Source organism: Nyctibius grandis, chromosome 1, assembly GCF_013368605.1.
Source record: "Nyctibius grandis isolate bNycGra1 chromosome 1, bNycGra1.pri, whole genome shotgun sequence".
Classification (NCBI taxonomy): domain Eukaryota; kingdom Metazoa; phylum Chordata; class Aves; order Nyctibiiformes; family Nyctibiidae; genus Nyctibius; species Nyctibius grandis.
This window is the reverse complement of record NC_090658.1, coordinates 127,982,129-128,006,077: the sequence shown is the minus strand read 5'-3', so window position 1 is coordinate 128,006,077 and position 23,949 is coordinate 127,982,129. Positions and strand designations below refer to the sequence as shown.

General features: G+C 40.0%; 1 protein-coding gene across 3 annotated transcripts; it reads left to right on the top strand.

Annotated features, from left to right (window-relative positions):
- Positions 1–32: 32 nt before the first annotated feature.
- Positions 33–22,468, top strand: MMUT (methylmalonyl-CoA mutase). Of its 3 annotated transcripts, none has more exons than XM_068401323.1 (13): positions 33–97; positions 1,960–2,371; positions 4,525–4,892; positions 5,595–5,752; positions 6,495–6,666; positions 8,273–8,521; positions 9,771–9,882; positions 11,117–11,232; positions 11,894–12,009; positions 17,926–18,057; positions 20,300–20,447; positions 20,567–20,734; positions 22,051–22,468. In XM_068401323.1, exons 2-13 carry the CDS (start codon positions 1,993–1,995, stop codon positions 22,177–22,179), a joined length of 2,247 nt encoding a protein of 748 aa, XP_068257424.1. In that variant the 5' UTR covers positions 33–97; positions 1,960–1,992; the 3' UTR covers positions 22,180–22,468. The 3 variants fall into 3 exon arrangements, with proteins under 3 accessions (XP_068257424.1, XP_068257440.1, XP_068257431.1); XM_068401339.1 differs by lacking the exon at positions 33–97 and adding an exon at positions 190–247; XM_068401330.1 differs by lacking the exon at positions 33–97 and adding an exon at positions 318–392.
- Positions 22,469–23,949: the final 1,481 nt, after the last annotated feature.

Here is a 23,949-nt window from a genome sequence, read left to right as displayed (position 1 = left end):
GCATGCGCGGTAGGCGGCACGGCACATGCGTGGTAGGCGGCACGGCGCATGCGCGCTGCGCGCAGGTTGTGGGCGTCGGCAGAGGGGCTGACAGCAGGTACCGGGGGGCGGCCGGGGCCGGGGCCGGGGCCTGGGCCTGTCCTGAGCCCGCAGCCCGCCCAGCGCTCCCGTCCCTCGGGCAGACAGGGCCGCGACCCCCCCAGGCAGCGCCCATACCGCTCCCCCGTCCCTATTGGGCGCCGAGGGGGTGTGTTGGGGGCGGGCTGTGGCGGCGCGGGGTGCGGGGCGCTGCGCACGGGTGGGCCTGTCCGGGCGGTGTGGGGCTGCCAGGCCGGGCTGGGCCGGTGAACGGTGCTTTCGGGTCCTTGCCCCCTCCGGCTGTGGGTGCTGTGGTATGAGGGGTGGAGAGGGAGGTGCGGAGGGCGGTGTAATGGCAGCTGTGTGGTTCCTTGGCGTATGGGGCCGGGGGATCGCGCTGGGCCCCGTGCAGCACTGGAGGCAGAGGCTGCCTTCCATCCTGGCTGCAGGAGCACGTCTCTGCAGGGAGCTGAGTGCTCCTCTGGTGCTCCTTTTTGCTCATCAGATTGTATGTATACCACACGTAGCATATATATTATTAAAGCTCTTTCTTTCCGCACTTCAAGAAAGATGTTGAGGTGTTGGAGGGAGTCCAGAGGAGGGCGACCAAGCTGGTGAAGGGTCTGGAGGGTCTGACTTATGAGGAACGGCTGTGGGAGCTGGGGTTGTTTAGCCTGGAGAAGAGGAGGCACAGAGGTGACCTTATTGCAGTCTACAACTACCTGAAGGGAGGTTGTAGTGAAGTGGGAGTCGGCCTCTTCTCCTGGGCAACTAGCGATAGGACAAGAGGACACAGCCTCAAGCTTGGCCAGGGGAGGTTCAGGTTGGACATTAGGAAGCATTTCTTTTCAGAAAGGGTCATTAGACATTGGAATGGGCTGCCCAGGGAGGTGGTGGAGTCACCATCTCTGGAGGTGTTTAAAAAAAGACTGGACATGGCACTTAGTGCCGTGGCCTAGGTGACCTGGTGGTGTCAGGGCAACAGTTGGACTCGATGATCCCAGAGGTCTCTTCCAACCTGGTTGATTCTGTGATTCTGTGTGGAGTGTGTTGCTGCAGCACCGTAACAGTGATAGAGACGCTTTCCAGTTTTATGCAGACTTCTTTGTAAATGTGTCAGGGAAGTGTGTGTTTCCAGGGAGTTGTGAAGGAGATGAGGCGGAGAGGAGGTGACTGGCCCTTGGAGCCAAGCTGTAAAGGTTTTGGCTTGGGAAGGAAGTGCAGAGATAGGGTAGGGAGAGCAGAAGCTTTCAGGAGTTACTGAGCTTATGCCCCATATCAGTCTCATGCGTGGTGCTCTGCAACTTGTATTATCCCTGTGTTCTTGCATACTGCATTTTTTTTTCTCCTTTCTTTCTCAGTATATCTCTGATTTCTATCCAGCTCAAGCCACCTTTTCCAAAGTGTGTGATATGTCAGCAATTTTCTGACAGTCCACTTCCTTTGGAGTGCCTCTTTGATGTAGAGGGTCCCTCTCTGACATTAAGGAATTTGTAGATATGAGAGAGAGATGGGAAGGTGAGAAAGTAGTTAGGCATGCTATCTTCATGCCTGACACTGACTTTTCAGTGACTGGTTAATGACGGTGCTGCTTAGGGACTGAAATAAGTTACACATTTCATATGTGGATGTAGATGAGTTCTAGGAATGTTTTCCTTAGCTAGAGGAAAATGTAGGATTTTTCCTGAACTCTGTTTTATGCATTGTCTGGTTGAAAGGCAGGGGAAGGGGGTGTCTATCAAATGACTAAGTGAATAAATACACTTAGTTTTTTCCTGAATAATTGTTTTGGCTTTAGCAAACTGCTTGACCTCTCCATGCTCACTTCTCCCATGCTGGATTTATATGATGATGCAAAATATGTGTTTTTATTTTCTTCAGCTTACCCCATACTCGCCAACCAGTGGGACAGACATGCTAAGAGCCAAGGATGCTCTCCTGCACTTGTGGCCCCACTGCTGCACGTGCCCAGCACAACTTCCAGCCTGCCGGCTCGTGTGGCGTTCGCTGCACAGGCAGCCGCTGCACCCCGAGTGGGCTGCTCTTGCCGAAAAGCAGCTGAAAGGCAAGAATCCAAAGGATTTAATTTGGCACACCCCAGAGGGGATCGACATCAAGCCCTTGTACTCCAAAAGGGACACGAAAGACCTCCCTGAGGAGCTGCCAGGGGTGAAACCTTTCACACGAGGACCCTACCCAACCATGTACACATACAGACCGTGGACTATCCGCCAATATGCTGGCTTCAGTACAGTGGAGGAGAGCAATAAGTTCTACAAGGACAACATTAAAGGTAAGACAGCTGATCTGGGAAACAACATTGCCTTGCAAAGCAAAGGGGAACATTCATATGGTGAATTACATGGCAAATGTGATTATTTCACTTTGTGAGTTTTGGTTCCTGATAGGATCTTCCCAGTGGCGCTGTATTTCTTTATTACTGGGAAGGTGGATTATTTCTGAAACTGCCTTTGCTTCATTTTGCTATTGAGATGGAAAAATGAATGTATTAAATGCTATTTGTAGTTCTTACTGCCTTAACACTGAGGGAGACATAATTTGGCTGCATCCCAGGGACCAGAGTGGAGCACTTTATACTCATTTTGTGACCATGAGAGAAGATTGTAGTGGAAAAAAGTGTCGACCTTTATCCCTTAGCTAAACATCTGGTGTTAGTGCATTCTGACATTTTGGGTTTCCATCTCATATTATAAATTTTAAATGAATTCATAAATACATATGAATAGTGTAATTCGTGGTGTATTAGTAAAGCCAGCTTCCTAAAAGTATTAGTATTTTTCTTATTTGGGAGCGGTTTTCTCAATATTTCTGCAGAGTATTGTGCTTTGCAGCACTTTGTTTAGGTAATAGCTGGAGTGTCATCATAATATACTATTGAGTTAGGCATTGTAAAACCACTACTAAAAAGTTGCTCTTGATAAATGTAAACATTAGTTTTACTCCAGCCATACATCTTAGCAATTGTTTGGAGCTAGTTATACCCTTACCAGTCAAAACAACAGACCACTGAAAGTTGCCTTCTGAGGAATACATCTGTGACACTTTTATTTCCCACTTTACAGTCCCTTCTACTCAAAACATAACTGTTTAGGGTGAGGGGGAGGAGGAGGAGTTGTTTGGGGATTTTTACCTCTTGCAATATCGTCATGAGCTAATAGGAAGCAATATTAGCTGCTGCTGCATCCTTGCAGGTATTCTTGATTCTTTCCATTTATAAAACTCAGTAAATTAAAAAATAATAAATACAGGGTATTAGAAGTTTGCAAACTAACATTTCAATAGAAAGGTTGTTCTGAATATACTCTGCCTTACTGCTGAGTGTTGCTGCTGAAGCAGAAGAGCTAACACTTGGGTTAGCTGGTAGCACAGCTCAGTTACTCAAGAATGTTTGCTGCCAGGAATTTTTCATCTTTATTCAAGTTTTGACATTGTAATATTGTAATTTTATCTTGTGTAAATGGTTGTGTTAATATTGAATTATTTAATATAAATTCTGACTCTGACCTAGTTATTTGTAAAGCATTTTTAATAATTCAATTAAAATCTCTCTGTAATTAGAGGAATGCTAAAAAAGAATGCATTATCAGTTCACATAAGTGCTGAAGTTTCTGTTGCTTGAAACTAGGCAGAAATTTTAATTTATGTCATTGTGCTTCAGAGCTAACACCTAGCTTTTTAGATCAAAGACGATGGTGTCTGGTAGCTGGTGTCTGACAGAGCTCTGCTGATGTTGAAAAGCGGATTTGCAAATGTAGTAGATAACAGTTCCTTCAGGAACAGCAGTGCTGGTCAGAGGGTGAATGCCTGGGGGTTGCAGAGTTTCAGGTACTGCTTTCAGGTTGCAGCAACAAGTCTGCCAAGAGCTCCAACTGTCCTGTTCCCTGCTTTATATGAATATTTTTCTCCTACTGCAGATTTAGTAATGCATCACTTTGCTTTATGAATAAACAACGTATGTCACTAGAGCCAGGGTAACAATCTCTGTGCGTCTGTTTAATTTGTGATAAAGAGAAGGTAATGTGACATAGTTTATCAAACTTTTGTTTCCAGCTAAACTAAGAAGAATTTCTGTGTATAAGCTCTGATACTGTCTGTCTGTGCACATTTATAACTTGTGGCTAAACTGTTATTCAGTAATTTGTTAAGCATGGTAAGCTGTTTGTGTGGCTGAGCTAGAAGGACTACAGTATTTTTTTTTCCTCAATTAAAAGCTTTTTCATTTAAAGTTTAAGACTAGAAGACCTTGGACAAGTTTGGGAGGGAACAGTGTTTAATATAAAAAAATGGTTTGTTGTCAAAGCCTGAATCATGTAAAATAAAATCAATAAATTTAGATCCAGTTCTACTGCAAGTCTGTTCAACACTTCTGAATCTTTCTCTTTGTTTTTTTTTGTTTGGTTGTTTTTTTTTTTCTTTTTCATTTAGCTGGCCAGCAGGGATTATCTGTTGCTTTTGATTTAGCCACCCACCGTGGTTATGATTCAGACAATCCACGAGTTCGAGGAGATGTTGGAATGGCTGGAGTTGCCATTGATACAGTGGAAGACACCAAAATCCTTTTTGATGGAATTCCTTTAGAGAAAATGTCAGTGTCTATGACAATGAACGGGGCAGTCATTCCCGTGTTGGCGACATTCATTGTAACTGGAGAAGAACAGGGAGTGCCTCAGGCCAAGCTGACAGGGACAATCCAAAATGACATCTTGAAGGAGTTCATGGTCCGAAACACGTACATTTTCCCCCCAGAACCATCAATGCGGATTATTGCTGACATCTTCCAGTACACCTCAAAGGTATTCATTGTTTAAATGTATTTACTTCTATTATTACATCTAGTTAACTATTTATGAGGCACTTTGGAGAACAAAGCAGAAGGCAGGAAGACCTGTCATAGTGAAGAACGATGTGGTTGTGGAAAGGGCCGGGAGGAGAAGTTAAGATCCCAAATCACTTACAGCATAAATTTTAAGATTTTTAAGTCAGTTCAAATCAAAGTCAGACCTAAGATGAGCCTAAGCCTGAAAGGATGGCAGGAAGCTTGGAGACGAGGAACAGACAGGTTGTTCTTTGCATGGAAAGTAAGAAACCCCATAGTTAAGAAGCATTATACAGCTGTAAGCAGGAGCAAAGAGGTGAGAGGTCTTGAAGGACTTCTGCTGCAAAATTTAGCATGAGAAGGAGGTAATGAAAGGAGTGAAGTCCTGAACTGATGACTGGAAGTTCTGTACTACTGGTTGTTTTCTTAGTTGCGTTTTCATTGGAGAGGTGGCACACAGCCTGTAACTGAGAAAGATACTTACCATGGTGGGTGATAGCTTAAGCACAATGAATAGTGCAAAAACGTAAAAGCATGTGAAGTAAACATTTGCAAACACCATTTAATAGAGACAGTTGTATTCACAGTCTGCAAAGAATGGCTTATTTGTGAATGTTGATAGAACAATTATCTGATCCCCCCTTCTACTGTTGTGCCCTGTTGTCTTTTATTTTTGCAGCATATGCCAAAATTTAATTCTATTTCCATCAGCGGGTACCATATGCAAGAGGCAGGAGCTGACACCATTCTGGAATTAGCTTATACTATAGCAGATGGCTTGGAGTACTGCAGAACTGGACTGAAAGCTGGCCTTACCATTGATGAATTTGCACCAAGGTGAGCTAAAGAAATTTGTAAGTATAAAACTCATTTTTGGTAAAACCTCTAGAGTTTAATATCAAATTCAGTATTTTTACCCATACAAGCAATACTGGCAATGCTCACATTGCAGATAGGTTTTGGTTTTGTTACACAGTTTCAACAGTCGGAAAATATATCTGGTCCCACAGACACTTGGACTATATCTATGCTGATAAACTGAATAAAGCTCATGCACAAGCCCCAGCATTGTCAAGGTCTGTTTTGACAGTCGCTGGGTCAGAAAGCGGATCTCTAAGCTGTTATATCTAATACACTTGTAGCTTTAGGACTGCAGAATGCAGTGAGAGTTTTTGCAGTTCTTTTATGCTAAAGTGTTACTGAATTTTTTTCATTAGTATTATTTTGAAATATTTGGGAAATTTTAAGCAGAATATTGTGGTTTTGTATAGTTAATGCCAAACTGAGCAGAATTACAATTTCAGTGGTCTGGTTGATTTAGAGATTCCCTAACTATACGGTGAGTCTAAAAAACAAAAGGTGTGATTCATGTAGCCTGTTGCACATATTTATTGGCATAAATGTGTATCATTCTGTAGAAACTGGCATCAGTGTCCAGGAACATTCCCATCATCTTATGTCTGGGTTATACCTGTAAAAGTAAATTAATCAGAGACCTTGCTGTATGACTTCTCCTTTACCGAAACAGAATTGTTAAAATGGTTTAATGTTTTATCCTGTTCATGTGTTCTTGTTACAGGCTCTCCTTCTTCTGGGGAATTGGCATGAACTTCTATATGGAAATAGCTAAGCTGAGAGCTGGGAGGCGGCTGTGGGCTCACTTGATAGAGAAAATGTTTAAGCCCAAGGATCCTAAATCTCTTCTGCTGAGAGCTCATTGTCAGACTTCAGGCTGGTCACTCACTGAGCAGGTTAGAAATTGGACTCTCATCAACTTCCTCATTTAAATATGCTCTCATGATGTATATCTTAAAGGAGGCTGCTGGTTTTACTCATAAAAATACAGCTTTCTGAAGGAGACAACCTGTCTCAATCTGACAAATGCACACACTAGCATTGGATGCATCTTTTTGCTTATGTAACACAAAAAGGTCTTGTTGAGTGCCAGCAGCACTGCATCCCAAAATGCTGGTTTACAAGATACCTTGATATTCTGGACTGCCATGTAGCAGTAAAAGGGCAGAACCTAAAGACTCGAGACTATATTCACAAAAGGATTGTATGAGTGCAAAAATATTAATATTACCAAAAATATGTTCAACGGTCTTCCAGTGTCCAGTGTAAATATATTTCTGGCCAGATCATAACCCTTTTTTCCTGTCTAAACATTGTTGTTTATCTTAATATACCTCCTCAGTGCCCAGTTTTTACTCCTTATAGGTTTCAGAGGGCAAATATGTTTTCCTTTGGCCTGCCTTTAGATAGGTATCCACTCATAAATTAGGTTTTACATTCTTGCTCATCCAAATCACATTTTTCTGTAATTCTTTAAACAGAATACTTAAACCAGAAATAGACTCCAGTGTAGGTAGAATTACCGTGTCCTTGTAAAATAGTGATATTAATTCAGTTTCTTCATGGAAAATAATGTAATTCACAGATCTCACGATTCATTTTGCCTTCTTCAAGGTCCTGTAACATTGGTAGCTCTTAATTATTTTGGATACATTTCATCCTACCTAAGCATGTCAAGAATTAGGTGCACAATCTGAGCTACTGTTAAGTTCCCTCAATAATCACATTAAATAAGACAGGCAGCTGCAGTGTCTGATTCTTCACTCCATCTCACAACATAAGTCATCCTCTGGAGATCATGATCACTCCTCTTTGACTGTAACTGCACATATATACAACCCAACTGTCTAGATGTTTGAAAAGAGCAGATAAAAATTTTGACCTAAAGGCTGAGTTTATATTCTGTAATACTGACTCTTTTTCTATACCTCGTACTCCAGATTATCAGTTTGTTTTGGTTGATATCCCAGTTCCCTCATAGATATCTCTTAATTTTATAGCACTAGCAAATTTCAACTGTAAATCCTACCTTTATGTAATTCTGTCATTAATGAAAGTATTAAGCACATTTAGTTCCAAAACGGATTTTAACTAGTAACATATATGATAGATGTGCTATTCACTGCTCCAAGAATTCTGGAATCCAAGTATGGAGGACATCAGGACTACCTGTTCCATCCTCTCCGACTTGGATTCATTAAGTTCTTTGAAACACCACTAAATATAAGTTAGGCTTGGCTTTGTTATCATGACCAGTTTACTCATACACTGATAATTTTAGCTTTCTTAATGGATTAATCTTTTGTCTTAGATACTGATAAGTGATATATCAGTTTGATTAGATGCTTATTATTGACTGTTTTCCTTTTCAGCTTTTGTTATGGTTACAGTGTTTCAATGGGGAATCTTGCATTCATTTCATTGCAGTAGTATATGTGTGACTGATCTGCTTCAGCCCCGTGGCAGAACCATTGAACTACAGAGCTCTTGTTTTCCTTCCAGGATCCCTTTAACAATGTTATCCGTACTACAATTGAAGCAATGGCTGCAGTGTTTGGAGGTACACAGTCTTTGCATACAAATTCCTTTGATGAAGCCTTGGGTTTGCCTACAGTGAAGAGTGCCCGCATTGCTCGGAACACGCAGATCATAATTCAGGAGGAGTCAGGTATTCCTAAAGTGGCGGACCCCTGGGGGGGATCTTACCTCATGGAGTGCCTCACCAACGACGTCTATGAAGCTGCTTTAAAGGTCAGTTTGCATAACCTTTTATGTTCTGTGGGAAAATTTTAGGTATAGGAGTTTTGAGAAATGTCTTTTAAGGGACTATTTGATAAGTTGGTACTTCCTAAAGAGGGAATTATTTTACACTTATGCTTCAGTGATTTCTTTTTAAATGAACTTTACAAAAATACAGTGTATATTTAGAGAAAGAGAGGCTTCAGCCTCCTGGCAGACTACATTCAAAAGGGAAATATCCCAGTGTGGAACAAATAATCAAGGCCTGCAAAGTCCCTTGCGTACTGAAGACTCCCAGTTTGCTGGGATCTCTGTTTTAGGTGCAAGAAAAAAAAGGATTCAACAGAAGAAAGAGTCAAACTAACCTACTTCGTTACATGCCTACTCATGCCTGTGGTGGTCTGCTTGAGACTTTAAAACTAGGGGTTATTGAAAGCAAAGTTTTATAGCCAAGCATGTAGGCAGACAATTGTCTGGCCATAACTGAGTATTATGCAGAATTTAGGAGAAATTTTTCTTTTGGATCAGAATATTTTTTTTTAGTAATGCATTTAGCTGCCAGTCATTACTTGCACGTGAAAAATACTGTGCAGCAGTAGTCTGACTGGTGGCAGTCCTGCATAAAGATACATGCCTACATGTCTAGCCTACAGTGAAACCCAAATGAATAAGCTAATACAGTCTCAGACCCTAGCCTGCAACTGTACAGACACTGTTAGTGCACTGTCTGAGATGTGATTTTCAGGTCCTTGTCAACTAGGACTTTTCTAGACAGTGCCAGGCATGGTCTGATGGCCATTTTCAGTAGGTAGTTTGAATACAGTCACCCTGTTTTATAGCTGAATGGACTTCTGTAAGAGCTGAACCATGCCATGCCACTTTTCTTCAGGATCTGGCTTTTAAAAATTTATTTTTATTTATATACATGTAACTATAAGGGCTGGTTGCCAGGCAGAAGTCAGTGCAGAGGCAGGGTCTCAAATTTTAAGCCTTTTCATCCATGGGTGTTACTGGTTGAACAATATGCCATGCACTGTTATTGAATTCATGGAGTTTTGGTAATAAAACTGCTGTTTTGTTTGAGATGTCTCTTAATTTATACCAAAACCTGTAGTCAGAGACATGGAAATAGGAAACATACTTGTAGAGCACAGGACTGTATATATATAGGTATAATAAAAACTTGGATGGCAGTACAAATGTAAAGCTTATTTTGTGAACCTTCCTGCTACTCATTTTCTCAATCCTTTTAATTTTCCAGCTTGTTGAGGAGATTGAAGAAATGGGTGGAATGGCCAAAGCAGTTGCTGAGGGAATTCCCAAACTTCGTATTGAAGAGTGTGCAGCCCGAAGACAAGCCAGGATTGACTCTGGTAGGGAGCAGGGAGGTGAAACAAGGGAAAACTGCCAATAGAATACCTTTGTATAAAGGCTTTTTACACACATTTTTATTGTTTTTTTTTCTTCTTAGTTTAGGAATAGCAGATTGTGAGTGATAAAATGGTAATAGTTATCTGTCAGTGAAAGCTTCTGGAAAGAGATAGCAGTATATATGAAATATAGTACCAGTATGAAAACAGTCTTGCTTGACATATTTAAGACTAGATTAGACAAAGCACTAGAAAGACTATTTTAAAGGAGTATTTAGAGCCTTCAATAGTTAATCGCGTAATTCTGATGGTTATCTTTAAATTGTGATTCCTGAATTTAAAAGCATGACTGCCAGAAGATGGCGATAGTGAATGTTATCTGGCCAAATTCCTGGTTATGCTTCAGAACTGCCCATTTTTCCTGAAGACCAGAAAAAATGCAGTCATCTCAGATTAGGTGATGATGCAGCTCTTTGTTTGTGATGTATATATGTATGTGCATATAGTAAGTATATGTGGAGATGTGTATACGTGTGTGCTTATAGCTCTATTCTGCTTTTTGTAGTCTGCATTCCAGTAGCACTCCCGTAACAGAAACTAGGGATAACTCAAACATGAAAGAAGTTACATGAACTTTTTTGTTTGGAGGATAAATTTGAAGCAGGTCTTTAACTAAGACCAATAAATAATAATCAATAAAGTTCTGTGTTAACCATAAAAATGGTTGTTAAGTCCATACTGGCTGAAAGCTAAAATACAGTTTTCCAACATGATAAATTAATTTTCATTCACATGGAGTGGTTTTAGGTAGGAACTTCACTTTCTTATTTATCTAGTAAATCACAAAAGTAAATGCAGAGCAGTGCAAGAGACCAGCACTTCTGTTTAATTCTGTAAGGATTCAGTTATGTAAGCTTAAAAAGAGAAAAATAGCTAATGTATGTTAGTGACTCATTACTAAATCGGTTTGTAAAATAAATACTGGTCTATTTCAAATCTTTTTTCTGGCCCAGTATTCACTGAGTAGAATGTTCATGCATCTAATTATCTCTCATCATAAAATATGGAAAATACAGACTTAAGTCCTTCCTATAAGAAAAAAAATTTGAAATGTGTATAGTTATAAAGCAAAGCACTACATTATAATGCTCAAAATTTTCTTGTCCTATTAATATTGTGTCTTTTCACAGTAGTTTGCAAATGTATTCTGAGTTTCTGGTGTTTCCACTGGAAATAGGGTCTGAAGTAATTGTTGGAGTAAACAAGCATCAGCTAGAAAAAGAAGAGACAGTCGAAGTTCTGGCTATTGATAATACTTCAGTCCGTAGCAAGCAGATCGAGAAGATTAATAAGGTGGGAACTACCTTCTTAAAAATAAAAGTTCTTGTAGTTGCAGATAGAACTTGAGTAAAGGTGGCTTGCCAGAAACTTGACCCTCAATTTCTGAGAATGGACTCTAGTCTTTAGCGGATAAGCTAGATTTCTGTTCAGCTGCAGTGGAGGCTCCTGGAAAATCCCAAGAAACACAGTATTGAAATCCAAACAAAAATGTTTTTGTTACGTTCACTTGGTTTTAATCATTGTATTTCAGATAGTCTCATGAATATGTCTAACCTTTCAAAATCAAGAACTTTACATTTTCTGAAAACGAGATAGAACTATGCAGTGTTTTGCTCTAAAAGTACGTAACATTACTTAATCACTCAGACTATTTGGTGCAGCTTGTCAAGGACTATTAAGGGACAGGGTTATGGACCCAGAAATCAACGTCCACTTTTGTAATTAGTAAAAATGTAGGTTAAATAGTTTTAGAGTTATTTTATGGACTTGTACACATTTTTTAAGGTCTGAGATGCCTTTTTATTTCTAATCTGTTGAAATATGTAGCATATATTGACAATTGACAATTCCATGCCTCCAGAATTAATATTTGAAATCAGAAAGTCTTACACACTCGACTTCCCAGTTTACTTTGTAGTTTGTTTTAACTTAATATTTTTCTCCTCCACTTTAGGTGAAGGCTAGTAGAGATCAAGCAGCAGCCCAGCAGTGTCTCGCTGCTCTAACACAGTGTGCTGCTACCGGTGAAGGCAACTTACTTGCGCTTGCAGTGGAAGCAGCACGTGCAAGGTATTGGGGGTGAGGGTGAATATCCAACTGCTTTTTAAAAATCGATGGTTCATTTTCACCTTTTAACTGTTACTGGGTATGGTGTCAGTGAGGTTGGTGTCTTGATGTTTTGGGTTTTTCTTCAGAGATGGAAGTAAAAGATGGCTGCAGTTTGACATTGTAAGATAAACTTACATTTTACAGTCTCTTAAGGCTATGCTTTAGTTTCTCACAAAGAACAATACAGATACAAAGAATCTCATGTGAAATAATGTTGTTCATACACATTGTGTTGTTTACAACTCAGACTCTTACCAGTTTCAGGATGTCACTAGGTTTCTCTGTCACCCTGCTGTTTCATGGGTCAGGGGGCTTAAGAAGTGTCTGAGATGTGAAAATGGATATTCACAATCTTACCATGGTCTGTTTCTTCGTCCTTCCTTGCACCATAGAGTGGTGTGAAAACATTTTCTGATTGAAGGAGAAATAAGTTTGCTTAATCAGCCGAGATGTAAAAGATGCTCTTCGGTAGGGCAGTGAGGCATCCTTTAGAGTCCAGTGGAACATTTTATTTTTCACCTAAGGTGCTTTTAGGACTATTTTCATTCCTGCTTCAAATTAAACATCAGTATCTAGAATAGATCCTATTTGTCTGTTCCTTAATTAACTAAATGCCCCGAAAATGAGCAAACCAAATTCACTACTCATTGAGGTGCTGTCCTGTTTTCACTGTGATGTCTCAAATTCCTTCATTCCCTTTCCTTGAACACTTAACAGACGTATTTTGAATACATTTTCTCCCACAGAGAGCTTGTCATGATTCTCCAGCAGCATGTCTATACCTGTATTTAAACTGTAAAGGTCACAGGAGGGTAGTGTTGGATTTACCGGGGATTCGTACCTTCTGTACCAAAATCAACCAGTTAACTGCTAGTTTCTCTCCTTGGTGACCTTGTTTTTAGCATTCGTAAAAGCATTAATGGACTGCAGATCCACTTTGTACAGTTACAAACACAAAACTTGCCTCTGCCCCAAAACTATATATGGGATGTGACCGTAGAAAGAAGTTCTCGTGGCATCTGATAAAGCGTGTTTGAAGGAGGACTGTGAGCTCTGTGAACGTTTACGGAGAGCCCTTCTCTTAGAGGCAACATGGGAAAAGATTTTCAAGGGATCATGTTCATTCTTCACAAGCAGTAGACAAGTAGGCCAGTATGACCAGCAGGTTAGTGACAGATGCCTGTTTCCTACTGAACAGAAAATGGTGAGTTTTGATCATGAAGACAAGTAAGGTAATTCAATTGAAATAAAAGGAGTAGCACAAAATTTTCACCATTGAACTATGGAAAAGACTCCACGGACTAATATGGAGATTTCAGTGCTGACAAGCAGAAGTAGAAAAGTCATTTTATTATTGTAACCAAAGAAATAAGGCAGGCCAAAGGTGATAGGGAACAGGAGCAGTACTGCCTCCCTTCTGTGCCTTATTGCTCATGAGAAGCTATGTTACAGGAAAATGGGTGTAATTAGATAAGGCCATGAGACAGATCATGCTAAATTCTTTCTCATCTCCTTCATCTGCAGTGCTGGTTTTCTGTCCCTCTCCAGACTTGCAGTTCCTGCTGTGCCAGCTATTGTTGATGGAAAAGGCAGGCACGAAGTGCAATGTAGCATGTAGCGCTGCTTCTTTCTTTGCCCAGTCTGTGTCCTCATGGTATGTTGTTGCCTGATTACACAGTGCTGCCTCTCATTACTGGTGAAATGCAGAGAGGAAGCGGCAGTAGTATGAAACTGAACAGACAGAAGGTGACAGTCCTAACAGGCACATTATGGTCATTGACTTTCTTTCCTCTAATTCATATTTGTGCAGCATAGCCTCTGCATCTGGTTGTGAACCACTGTGAGAGAGTCATAGCACAAATTGCTAAAGGAGATAGACCCTGTGCCTGAAAGGACACACTGAATTGAACGATATCCTCTCTGGCCATCACAGTTGTGGTTGTATTTCATCCCATTGACCTTGTTGAATTTCCCAAAAGCTTAGTGGAGAGCCAAGCTCCTCTTATTTGGAGGTCCCCTGCTTTTGAGGAAGCTCAGGGAATCTCTGAACAGTTGAGGGCTCTGATATAGCGCAGTTGGTCAACAGTAATTCTGAGCAGTGCAGAAGTTCTCAGGATGCAGGCTACAGTTTATGTACAAACATGCTGTCCTTGTCACAAGACACGTTGTAAGGGCTACAGGCCAATAAAACACAAAATGGAGAATATAGCTATCCTTTGGTCTCCATTTCAAAATTTTATGTTTACTTAAAACCATAGATTAGGTTATAAAATACCTGTTATTCATCAAAACAAAGGGTGCTACCAAAACATGCAGTTCCACACAAGGCAAATGTGAATGATGATCATATGAAGGAAACACAGATTTTTACAATAAAGGCAAAGTGTCTTCTGTTTTCTCAATTTTGCATAATTTTCTAGTAGGTTTTTATCAGCATGCATTGAAAAAAATGTGAATTAATAATAAAAATTGTTTCTTATGCTACTTAAGTTTTATAACAGTGAGATGAAAACAGTTGTCTCCAGAACAAAATATTTCTGTAAAGGTAAACAGAAATGAGAGGGGGTTTATACATCCAAATTGTAAAGAACTTGTCCAATGTTATGGCTAGCCAATTAAAGAAAAGTGTAATTGTCATTAAAAGTATGCTTTTACTCTCCTGCTAAGAAAAGAGGCTGTTTTCCTGGCTCCAAACAGAGCTATTCCACTGTGGATACTTAGATGGCATCCACCAGTGCAGCAGGGCTAAGAACTAAGCAGAGATTTTAGAAAAAACGTTTATTGGTAGATAATAGGAAAGCATTCATGAATAGTTTAAAAGCAAAACTCCTGTTATTACTTAGGAACTTTAGATTTAAAGGGTTGCTGAGACTTGGGACAGAATTTTCAAGATACTCTAAAGGGATTTCAAAAGCAGTATTTATAGAAGAAAGAAATGTGTTTCATTTTTTGTGCAGTACACAAAAAAACTTCATCCCAGCCACCAGATTATACTTCAATAAAATTGATAGTCCAAACCATTTATTTTTCACTTGTTACATGAAACTTTCATTCACACTTTTACATAGTAAGAACAGAAAAGCACACCACAACTGTATCTACACATGCTGTGCTTTAATACTGAAGTTGTACTCAGATGCTGCTTCTGCAAAGGAGAAGGAGGAGTAAGATTCATCTAAGCCTGCAGTTTTCTCTAGAAGAAAAGATGCATGTTATGTTATTGTAAGCTTTGACCAAGCTGCCAGGGTTTACACAGGACAAAATTGTCAAGGTTTATGCATGGCATGTATCTATATCAGGCTGCAATCTGTGATGCCTAGCACTCTGAGAGGGAGTCAATATTTCTAGATAATATTTTAAAGTCTGCTATAAACTTGCTTTTTAACCTTGGGGAAGCCACTTAATCTAGCACTTATGCAGTTTACTTTTCAATTTGTTAGTAAAATCAGAGAGCAGTTATATCAATAAGATTATTTACATGCCCTGAAAAACAAAAACTGATGATATCAGTGAGTAAGGTATGAGAACTATTGTAACTCAGGTAGTGCTTGCTAAGCTTTCTGAGATCCTACAGGTGCTGTAAAAATGAAGCGTATTGCATAGCCATGTCAATGGGTTCTGATGCAGTCATGGACAGGTTGCTTTATAACTAATGCTTTTTAAATCATTGTTAATAAATCAATTCAAAGAGACTGTTAGACTAAGTAACATTCACACATAGCTGTACAGATACTATAAATTTGGTATTACTTTGCATTAGCTGCTTTTCTAGACTATGATCCTCATAAATGCAGATATGAACTCCTTAGTGTGCTGAGGAAGAAAATGGATAAAAGCAGAGCACTTTAAAAATATAATTCCAAAAAGCCAGGGGAGGGGAGATGACAAAAAGTAGCCAAGACTCTGTCTGTAACGTGACACAGTCTAAAAAATGTATGTTCCAGCATGATCCTGTCTTCTAGACGAAGCTAGCCAACTGTGAAGGGTGATATCTACAGACAGATAAGAGGCTGGCTTCAGGCCTATACATGATTCAGATCTTGCTGTATATATGATATATGCTCAAGGTAGGATTTCTGCCATTTTACATTAGCGTAGTTACAGTTTATAACTGTGGTTAAGTTTGCTGAGTATAAAAAACGTGAGCTAGCAAAAGAGCAAAATAGCTGGGAGGGTCACAGGAAGTAAAATACCTCTGAAATTTACTGAAGGATTCAGTTAATACAGCAGAAATCCATCTTCTGTTACGTTGGGTGCGTGGCAGATTGTATAAAGTAGGAATCAGACAATAGCTACTGAAACTGCAAAGAGCAGAAAGAAAACTGAGAACTTGGCCATCCGCTTCCAAAAGCATGTGGACAAGAAGTTGCATCTTGTCCGAACATCCTTTGAGCGTTTTATGTAACAGCTTCAGAGGATGCTTAACCTAATTTTGCCTCAGAGTAGCTTATCGTTAAATACAATGTGACAGGAGAAAATGTGAATTCCAGGTGTTTGAAAGGTGCTTAGCAGTAGCTGAATGGATAGGGCTTGGTCTCTGTATTTGTGAGCATACCTTTAAAGTGTTTTATGAGAGTAGTATTTTTCTTTCTTTGACAAAGTTTGCAGCAAGTTGTATTCATTTCATAGTATACACAATTCTCTAGCCTTTTCCTATTCAAGTATAAACTAAAATATTTTCATCAGAATATTTTTGATGAAAGATTTCATCGAGAGCTCAGTAGTGTACCTTCAAAATTGATACACAATACCAAATCCCAGTTAATTTCATACCAGAAGTATGAAGCTTGCTGTGATGGAGCTACGAGCAGAACTGCTCTTTCTCCATAGATGAGTTGTTTTTCTCTTCTAAATAAGTTCCTTTCATCAAGTATTTGGTTGTGGGCTCAACTGTAATTAGAGCACAGCATTGGTTTTTTTGGTACAGTCTGCATTATAGATTTTACACAGAAAGGTGGAGTCCATTAAGCATGAGATTTTTAAATGCTTTGGGACAGAGGCTGTTGGATATCAGGAAAAATTTCTTCACCAAAAGGGTTGTCAAACATTGGAACTGGCTGCCCAGGGAAGTGGTGGAGTCACCATCCCTGGAGGTATTTAAAAGCCATGTAGCTGTGGTGCTGAGGGACATGGTTTAGTGGTGGTCTTGGCAGTGCTGGGTTAATGGTTGGACTCGATGATCTTAAAGGTCCTTTCCAACCAAAACAATTCTATGATTCTATGATTTCTGATGTTTGTACAAGAAGACAGCACAGCCTAGTTGGCTTCTAGCACTTGTGCTACAGCAGTAAATAGTGTATTATTTTGAACATGCACAGTGTCTCCAGTAGCAAACAAAGCTTGTAACTTGCATGTAAATGGATTTCCCAGATTCTTCTGCATCTCAGTGGATAAAGGAGCTATGTCAGGAGTAGAGGAGAAGTACTAAAATGTAAACATCAAGGGAAAGGCAAACAAATTCCAGTTAAAATTTAGGCTTCAGTCTTTTCTGTGTGTTCTTCCTTTTTTTTTTTCCTCTTGATTTATATTTTGAATTTTAGTCCAAATGCAAGATCTTGCAGTCTGAGCCCAAAAAAATAAAATTTGATTTAATTTCCTGAAATATTTTGCCATGCAGTGGTCCCTATTGCCTTGTCACTTGTAAAATCACTTCTCACATCAGCAAAACAGTATTTTCATAAGAATACTCTTACATGTTCTATTAGTGAATGACAGTGAGGTGAGTCAGATGTTCAGTGTTGTAGCACCAAAGGGGAAACGCGTGTAAATGAATTTGTCCTGCAGCAGGGCAAATAGTTGGGCCACTGCCAGTGATTTCTGTATTCTGTTTTCTTATAAGCCTCCTGATAGCATTAATACTTTGTTTCTATAACTTAGGTGCACCGTTGGAGAAATAACAGATGCCATGAAGAAGGTATTTGGGGAGCATAAAGCCAGTGACCGAATGGTAAGCGGAGCTTATCGCCAGGAGTTTGGAGAGAGTGATGAAATTCTTCATGCCATCAATAGGTGAGAATAGCTTCTCAGGAAGCCAAACAAGCTCACGTTTAATCCATGAGATACATGTGCTACTCATTGTGCCCTAAAAAAGCGTTTCCCAAACCTGAATGACATCCCCAGAACAAAACAATGACCCACATAGGCACTCTCATGCCTGTAAGCAAGTAAGCAGAATGAGAAGTAGTAAGTGCAATAAGAGACTAGTCAAAACTTAATTGAACTTGTACTTGCTTGCAAAAAAAAATTCCACTGAGTTGATGTTATGATTTGAGGATTTTGTTCAAATAGACTAGGCAGACATATGATTAAGCAGCTGAGGAACATTGCCTGAAATCCCCATACATTGGATTGCTTCTTTTGAAGACTATAATAGTAATCTCTACAAATATTTCCAGCAATTCATATTTGCAAAACCTGGTTTTGGTCTGCCCATAAGTTGTGTCTGCAACCTCACTCTTTCTGTTCCTAAATTTATAAGGCTAAAATCTGTTTGGATATCCACGTATAAATTCCAGTCCATGGGTGTTACTTACTCATATCACGAGGGAGAAGACATCAGAAGATGGTAGTATGTGTGAAAACAGTACCCATTTGTGCCTTTTGTCAGCTTCTGCCTTTGCTGCTGTCCTCTTGGGTGAAGAGACTGAATTGCTGTAGTGGGTGGTGATGTAATATGAATCGATGCTCGTAAGTCCCTGCTGTGTTGGGGCTTACACATTAAAGAGTTACAGGCTCTCTTAAAAGGGAATTACTTGATGGCTTCACAATTGTGGTGTTTAGCCTGACTTGAAAGTAGCTGTGCTGGGGTATGTCACCATCGTTTTTTATTTTAAATATTTATTTTAAATCTTTTTTAATTATGCATTTACATGAAACTGAACTGGGTCCTTGAGAATCAAGATGTAGCTCGCTTTTTTACATACCTGCCTTTATGTCCAAGGTCATATGTACCAGTTAGTAAACATGGTAACAAAACTGGATTTACTATGTGTGATCTTTGCACAGGCCTTCAAAAGTATGATTTCACACTTGCCCCACACTTAAACCAAGCCCTGGGTTGCAGTGGCTCAGGTGGTTTTAGCATGGCAGGCTTGGAGCACCTAGAGCTGTTCTTGTTGGGAGGGAGCCTGTGGGTGGGGAAGTAAGAAAACAGGAATATGGAAACAGAAAACAATACAGAGAAAAGGATTTAAAGATATCACAGATCAATTCAGATACCTACTTCGTTGATATTCTCATCAGTCCTTAGGAATAGAGAAGGCAGGCCCAACTCCTGTACATCCTCAAGCAGAAGCTTTGTCGGTCTGCTTCTTTAGGCTCTCTAACATAATTCCTTTTCAAGCTGTCCAAGTTCTTATTTTTTCCCTCTTACATAATGCATATTCCTGTCCTGGAATCATCTCCTGAGGCTGTTCAAATCTGTGCTGATAAATGCTTTATCTAGAGTCATTCTTCTCCCCAAACTAAGCCATTGGATTGATACAGTGGTCATCCCAGCCAGGTCAGCGTATGGTTTGAAGGCACACCAAATCCATACAGCTCCATCATTACCAGAATGCCCAGAACAGTAAAATATTTTAAAAAAAACACAACCTTTTTTTTTTCTGAGAAGTGGTAGTCTTACTGTCCCACGCAAGGGCAGATACTGGCAGTACATGGATAATTAGAAGATTAATCTCTGAGGCTGTGGTTATACAGTCACTTTTACCCAACAGAAATCTGAACTGCCCCTAATCAGAAAAAGGGAGGCACTGGAGTGAGTGCGCAGAACAGGGGATATGGTAATCCTTTTGTGCACAGACTTGTGCCCAGTTGAATGATGATACGCAGCATGATGTCTAGGACCCATCTCTAGCCTGTGTGCTATGCAAATACTTTTGAAATAATTGGTCATAATTATTCTTAAAATATAAAAAATATGTTTTAAATGTAATTCAGCTCATTAAATGCCCAGACAATTCAGTATTTTGTCCGTTACAAAGCAGAAAAGTAGTGGAGTGGTTTTGTTTAAAAAAGAACTTTTTTTTTATTTTTCAGGGTAGTAATTACAAGAAATTGGTTAGCAATCATATAACATGAATATTAACATAGTATGCCAACTACATAGACAAACCATGACTGGGAAGATCTTTTGATGTGATGTACAGAAATGATGCTACAGTTGCAGCCAGTGCTTTTTTTATTTGTGAAAATACTTTTAATGATTCTCAGTGACTTACAACAATATATTACAATATATGTTTTCAATCAGAGTTAACAAGTTCATGGATCGTGAGGGGCGCAGGCCTCGTATGCTTGTTGCAAAGATGGGTCAAGATGGCCATGACAGAGGAGCTAAAGTTATTGCTACAGGATTTGCAGACATTGGCTTTGACGTGGACATAGGTCCCCTCTTCCAGGTATGACTGATTGAACGGTGTCCAATGTATTTCAAATGCTGTGATTTTCCCTCTACTGCTTGTTCAGCCACCAGGCTGGGGATAACTATTACTTGTCACGTAATCCTCTTTCCATGTAGACACCTCGAGAAGTGGCCCAGCAGGCGGTTGATGCAGATGTGCACTGTGTTGGTGTGAGCACACTTGCAGCAGGTCATAAAACTCTTGTGCCTGAACTCATCAAAGAACTCAACGCCCTTGGCCGGCCAGACATTCTTGTCATATGTGGAGGTGTCATCCCACCTCAGGTACGGGTCAGCTTCGTTTCCATCAAGACTAGGAGACTGCTTTGTTTCTGTCTGTGCTGTTTTTAGCTATTTCCTCTATTCTGTTAATGTCAGAGGTGATTTACAGTGCTGAAGGCTACTGTGTGCAGTCACCAGGGTCAGCACAGATCTGCAGGTTGGTCCAGAGTGCTATCAGGCCTCATTGATCTGGTTTTCTGTACATTGTGTCCTGGTTTAACTTACAGTGTTTGTTGGGTGGAATGTTAGTTGTGTTGTGAAAAGACTAGCCTCAGGGAGACGTTCTTGAAGCTCTGTTGTTTCCGATTACCAGTACCTTGCATATTACTGATAAAGGCTAGCTCCTGTCTTAAGAGACTTTATGGCTTCCAGCAATAATTTGGAAGAGGCACAGATAGTGACTAAGACATGTGGCAGGTCCCAACACCTCTAGGCTGCACATCTCATTTACTATTTAGCCTCTCCTCGTGTTCCACATCATCAGGCCTCGGTGTTGCCTCTCATTCCCTCTGCTTGACTATTTCTGCTAAACTATTGAACAGGTTGTTGGATTTTCTTGCAGTCAGATCTGTGCTTTTGTCTTAAAATTTTCCTTAGCTCATCCACAGTTTGCCTGGCTGTATCACCTTTAGGGTCGTCTTCTGTCTAGAGAGATTCAAATTGATTTTGCATATAAATCTCCTGTTACTCCCTTTTCCCAGACTACTTTTTCTAGCCAATTAGGTAAGTGTTCAGGAGTGACAGACTTAAACTGAACAAACAAAACTTGTAGTATTTTCCTAGAAGACAAATTGTGTTCTGTCCAGTATCTCTCAATGGGATGCTGCTAGGCTGTGGTTGAAAAAGGTATAATACATCCTATATAGAAGTGAGAGACACTACATAACTGCTTCCCAGGTCTTTTTGAAATTTCAGGACAATCATAAAATTAGACTAACTTAGATTGCAAGAGACCACTGGCAGTCATCTGGTCCAAGCCCTTGTTTAAAGCAGTATTTTCAAAATGTGAAGTTAGATCAAATTTATATTAGGTTATTCAGGGTCACATCCAGTTGACTTTTGAGTATTTTCCAAGGATCTGACATTAGTCTGATGCTAAACCAATAAAATCTTTCCTGTGGATGTTTTTTTGGAGTATTTCTTTTTTTCCTCCTAACTACCATTTTTTTGCCATTTCCCTTGATGCTGTAGTGCTTCTCTCTGGGACTTGTTGCGTCTGCTTTCTTAGGCCCAACATGCAGGATAGAGCACACACCAATTGTAAAGGTCTATTTTCTGTTGCGCTATTAACTATAGATCTTAAATTTCTTTCTGAACAGGATTACGATTTCCTGTATGAAGCCGGCGTGACCAATGTGTTTGGTCCAGGGACTCGTATTCCAAAAGCAGCTGTCCAAGTGTTGGATGATATTGAGAAGTGCCTGGAGAAGAGGCAGCAATCGATGTAATGCTGAAATGTCACACAACGCAACCAGCCTTATACTAATCGCTTACAGAACGTAATCATCAGCAAGGGACGGCCAGCCACATTCCTTTGGTTCCACTGCCCTGTGGCCTGGTGTTTTGTGCTTTCTAAGAAAGTTGTAAATTCTCTGCTTGTTCTAGTTGAGGATTATTTATATATGTACCCACAAGAAAATTTTATCGCTAGAACTATGACTTCAGGGAATTAAGGGAATTCAGTAGGTGGGTTTGGGTTTTTTTTCAGCTATACTGATAAATAAAATACCTGTTCCAGCTCTTTGTTTGATCTCTTTTGCATGCAGATAACTTCTATTGACTTTTTTGGCAGGCATTGTAGACCTAGAAGTCTTCAGGCAAAATCACTGAAGTTCAGCAGAGATGTGATTGAATCCAGCATCACTTTGATGTTAGCGTTAATCTGACTTAACTCTCTTTAGAAACATATAACTAGATAAGCCATAATTTTTCAAAGTTCATGGTTTGTTTAATAAGATACAGATCCCGTATCTGGCAGTAACCCGTACAGGAGCAGCTGTGCACCTCTGCTCTGTCTGCATCACTGCCCTTCCCTGATACTTCACGATGTCTCAAATGAAGTTCAGTCCAGTGCTCCTTCTCCCTTACTTAGTTGTGTATTTTTGTCCAGTTATTCTTCTTGCTGTCCCTGTCTATTTAGCATTTGGACTTTCTTCAGGTAAATTGGTCCTAAATTCTCACCATTTTTGTCTCCTCTCCAGAAGGAATTGGATTTATACATGTGAAAAGTCCTTTGTGGAATGCATACAATGCAAATGGGCTGTGAGGGTCTTTTGAGGGGCAGTCCCTGGCATTATGGCCCTATCCCATTTCATTTTGCCTTGTTGCTTATTGCATCCCATCATAAAATCAGACTACAGCCTTGCTGGGAGAATGCTTGTACCTGACTTATGGTGGAAGGGGCTGTAGCACATTTCTAAGAGGTTCAGCGCCGTCGTGCTTTATTCAGAAATAGATTCTGCAGTTGGCTGGAAATTGCAGATTCAATTAATAGCATGGTATCCTCACTTCAAAGATTGCAGTTGATGAGATCTTTACTTAAAATAAGCTTATGTAATGGGGCATGTGCCCATAGTCGCACACTGCTCAGAAACAAGGTTAACTGACTTCCTGTTTTCTTTTCTCTGTCTTTCTAATTAAGGTTTAAAGTATTGATCCCAAACCAGACCTTCGCCCTTAAAACTGCTTGGGGGTTTATCCTTGACTATTTATAAATATCTGATTCCCTCCAAGAAAGATTGGTATGGTTCAAACCAGGATATACAGAAGGTAACAACAATAAAAATACTCCCTTTTATCTTTTCACAAGCCGTCTTGATGGCCAACTGGAAAAAATACATAGTCAAAGTGTTGGTGACCTCCAAGCTTTATAATGACACTGGTTTCTTTCTGTCTATGGTTTCTCTGCTCTTTAAAATCTGCATCTTGTTCCCTTTGAATTCAGTAAAAAAAATCCTGCCAATGTGAACTGGAGTTGCTCCAGACCTTTAATGCTTGAAGGAGGGCCCTTCAAAGCTCTAGGCTAGGACTGACTGACGTACATTGATTCTCTCTTGTCATATCAAGGTTGGAAACCAAAATGGTGAGTCTAGGGAAAGAATGGTTCTCTCACCTGGCACACAGTGTTTGCATTAGGCTCTTTAAGGAAAGAAAATACTCAAGTGAACACTTTTCCTTCAAGCGAGTTGTCAGTTTGCTGCCCAAGTAGAGATTCCTTA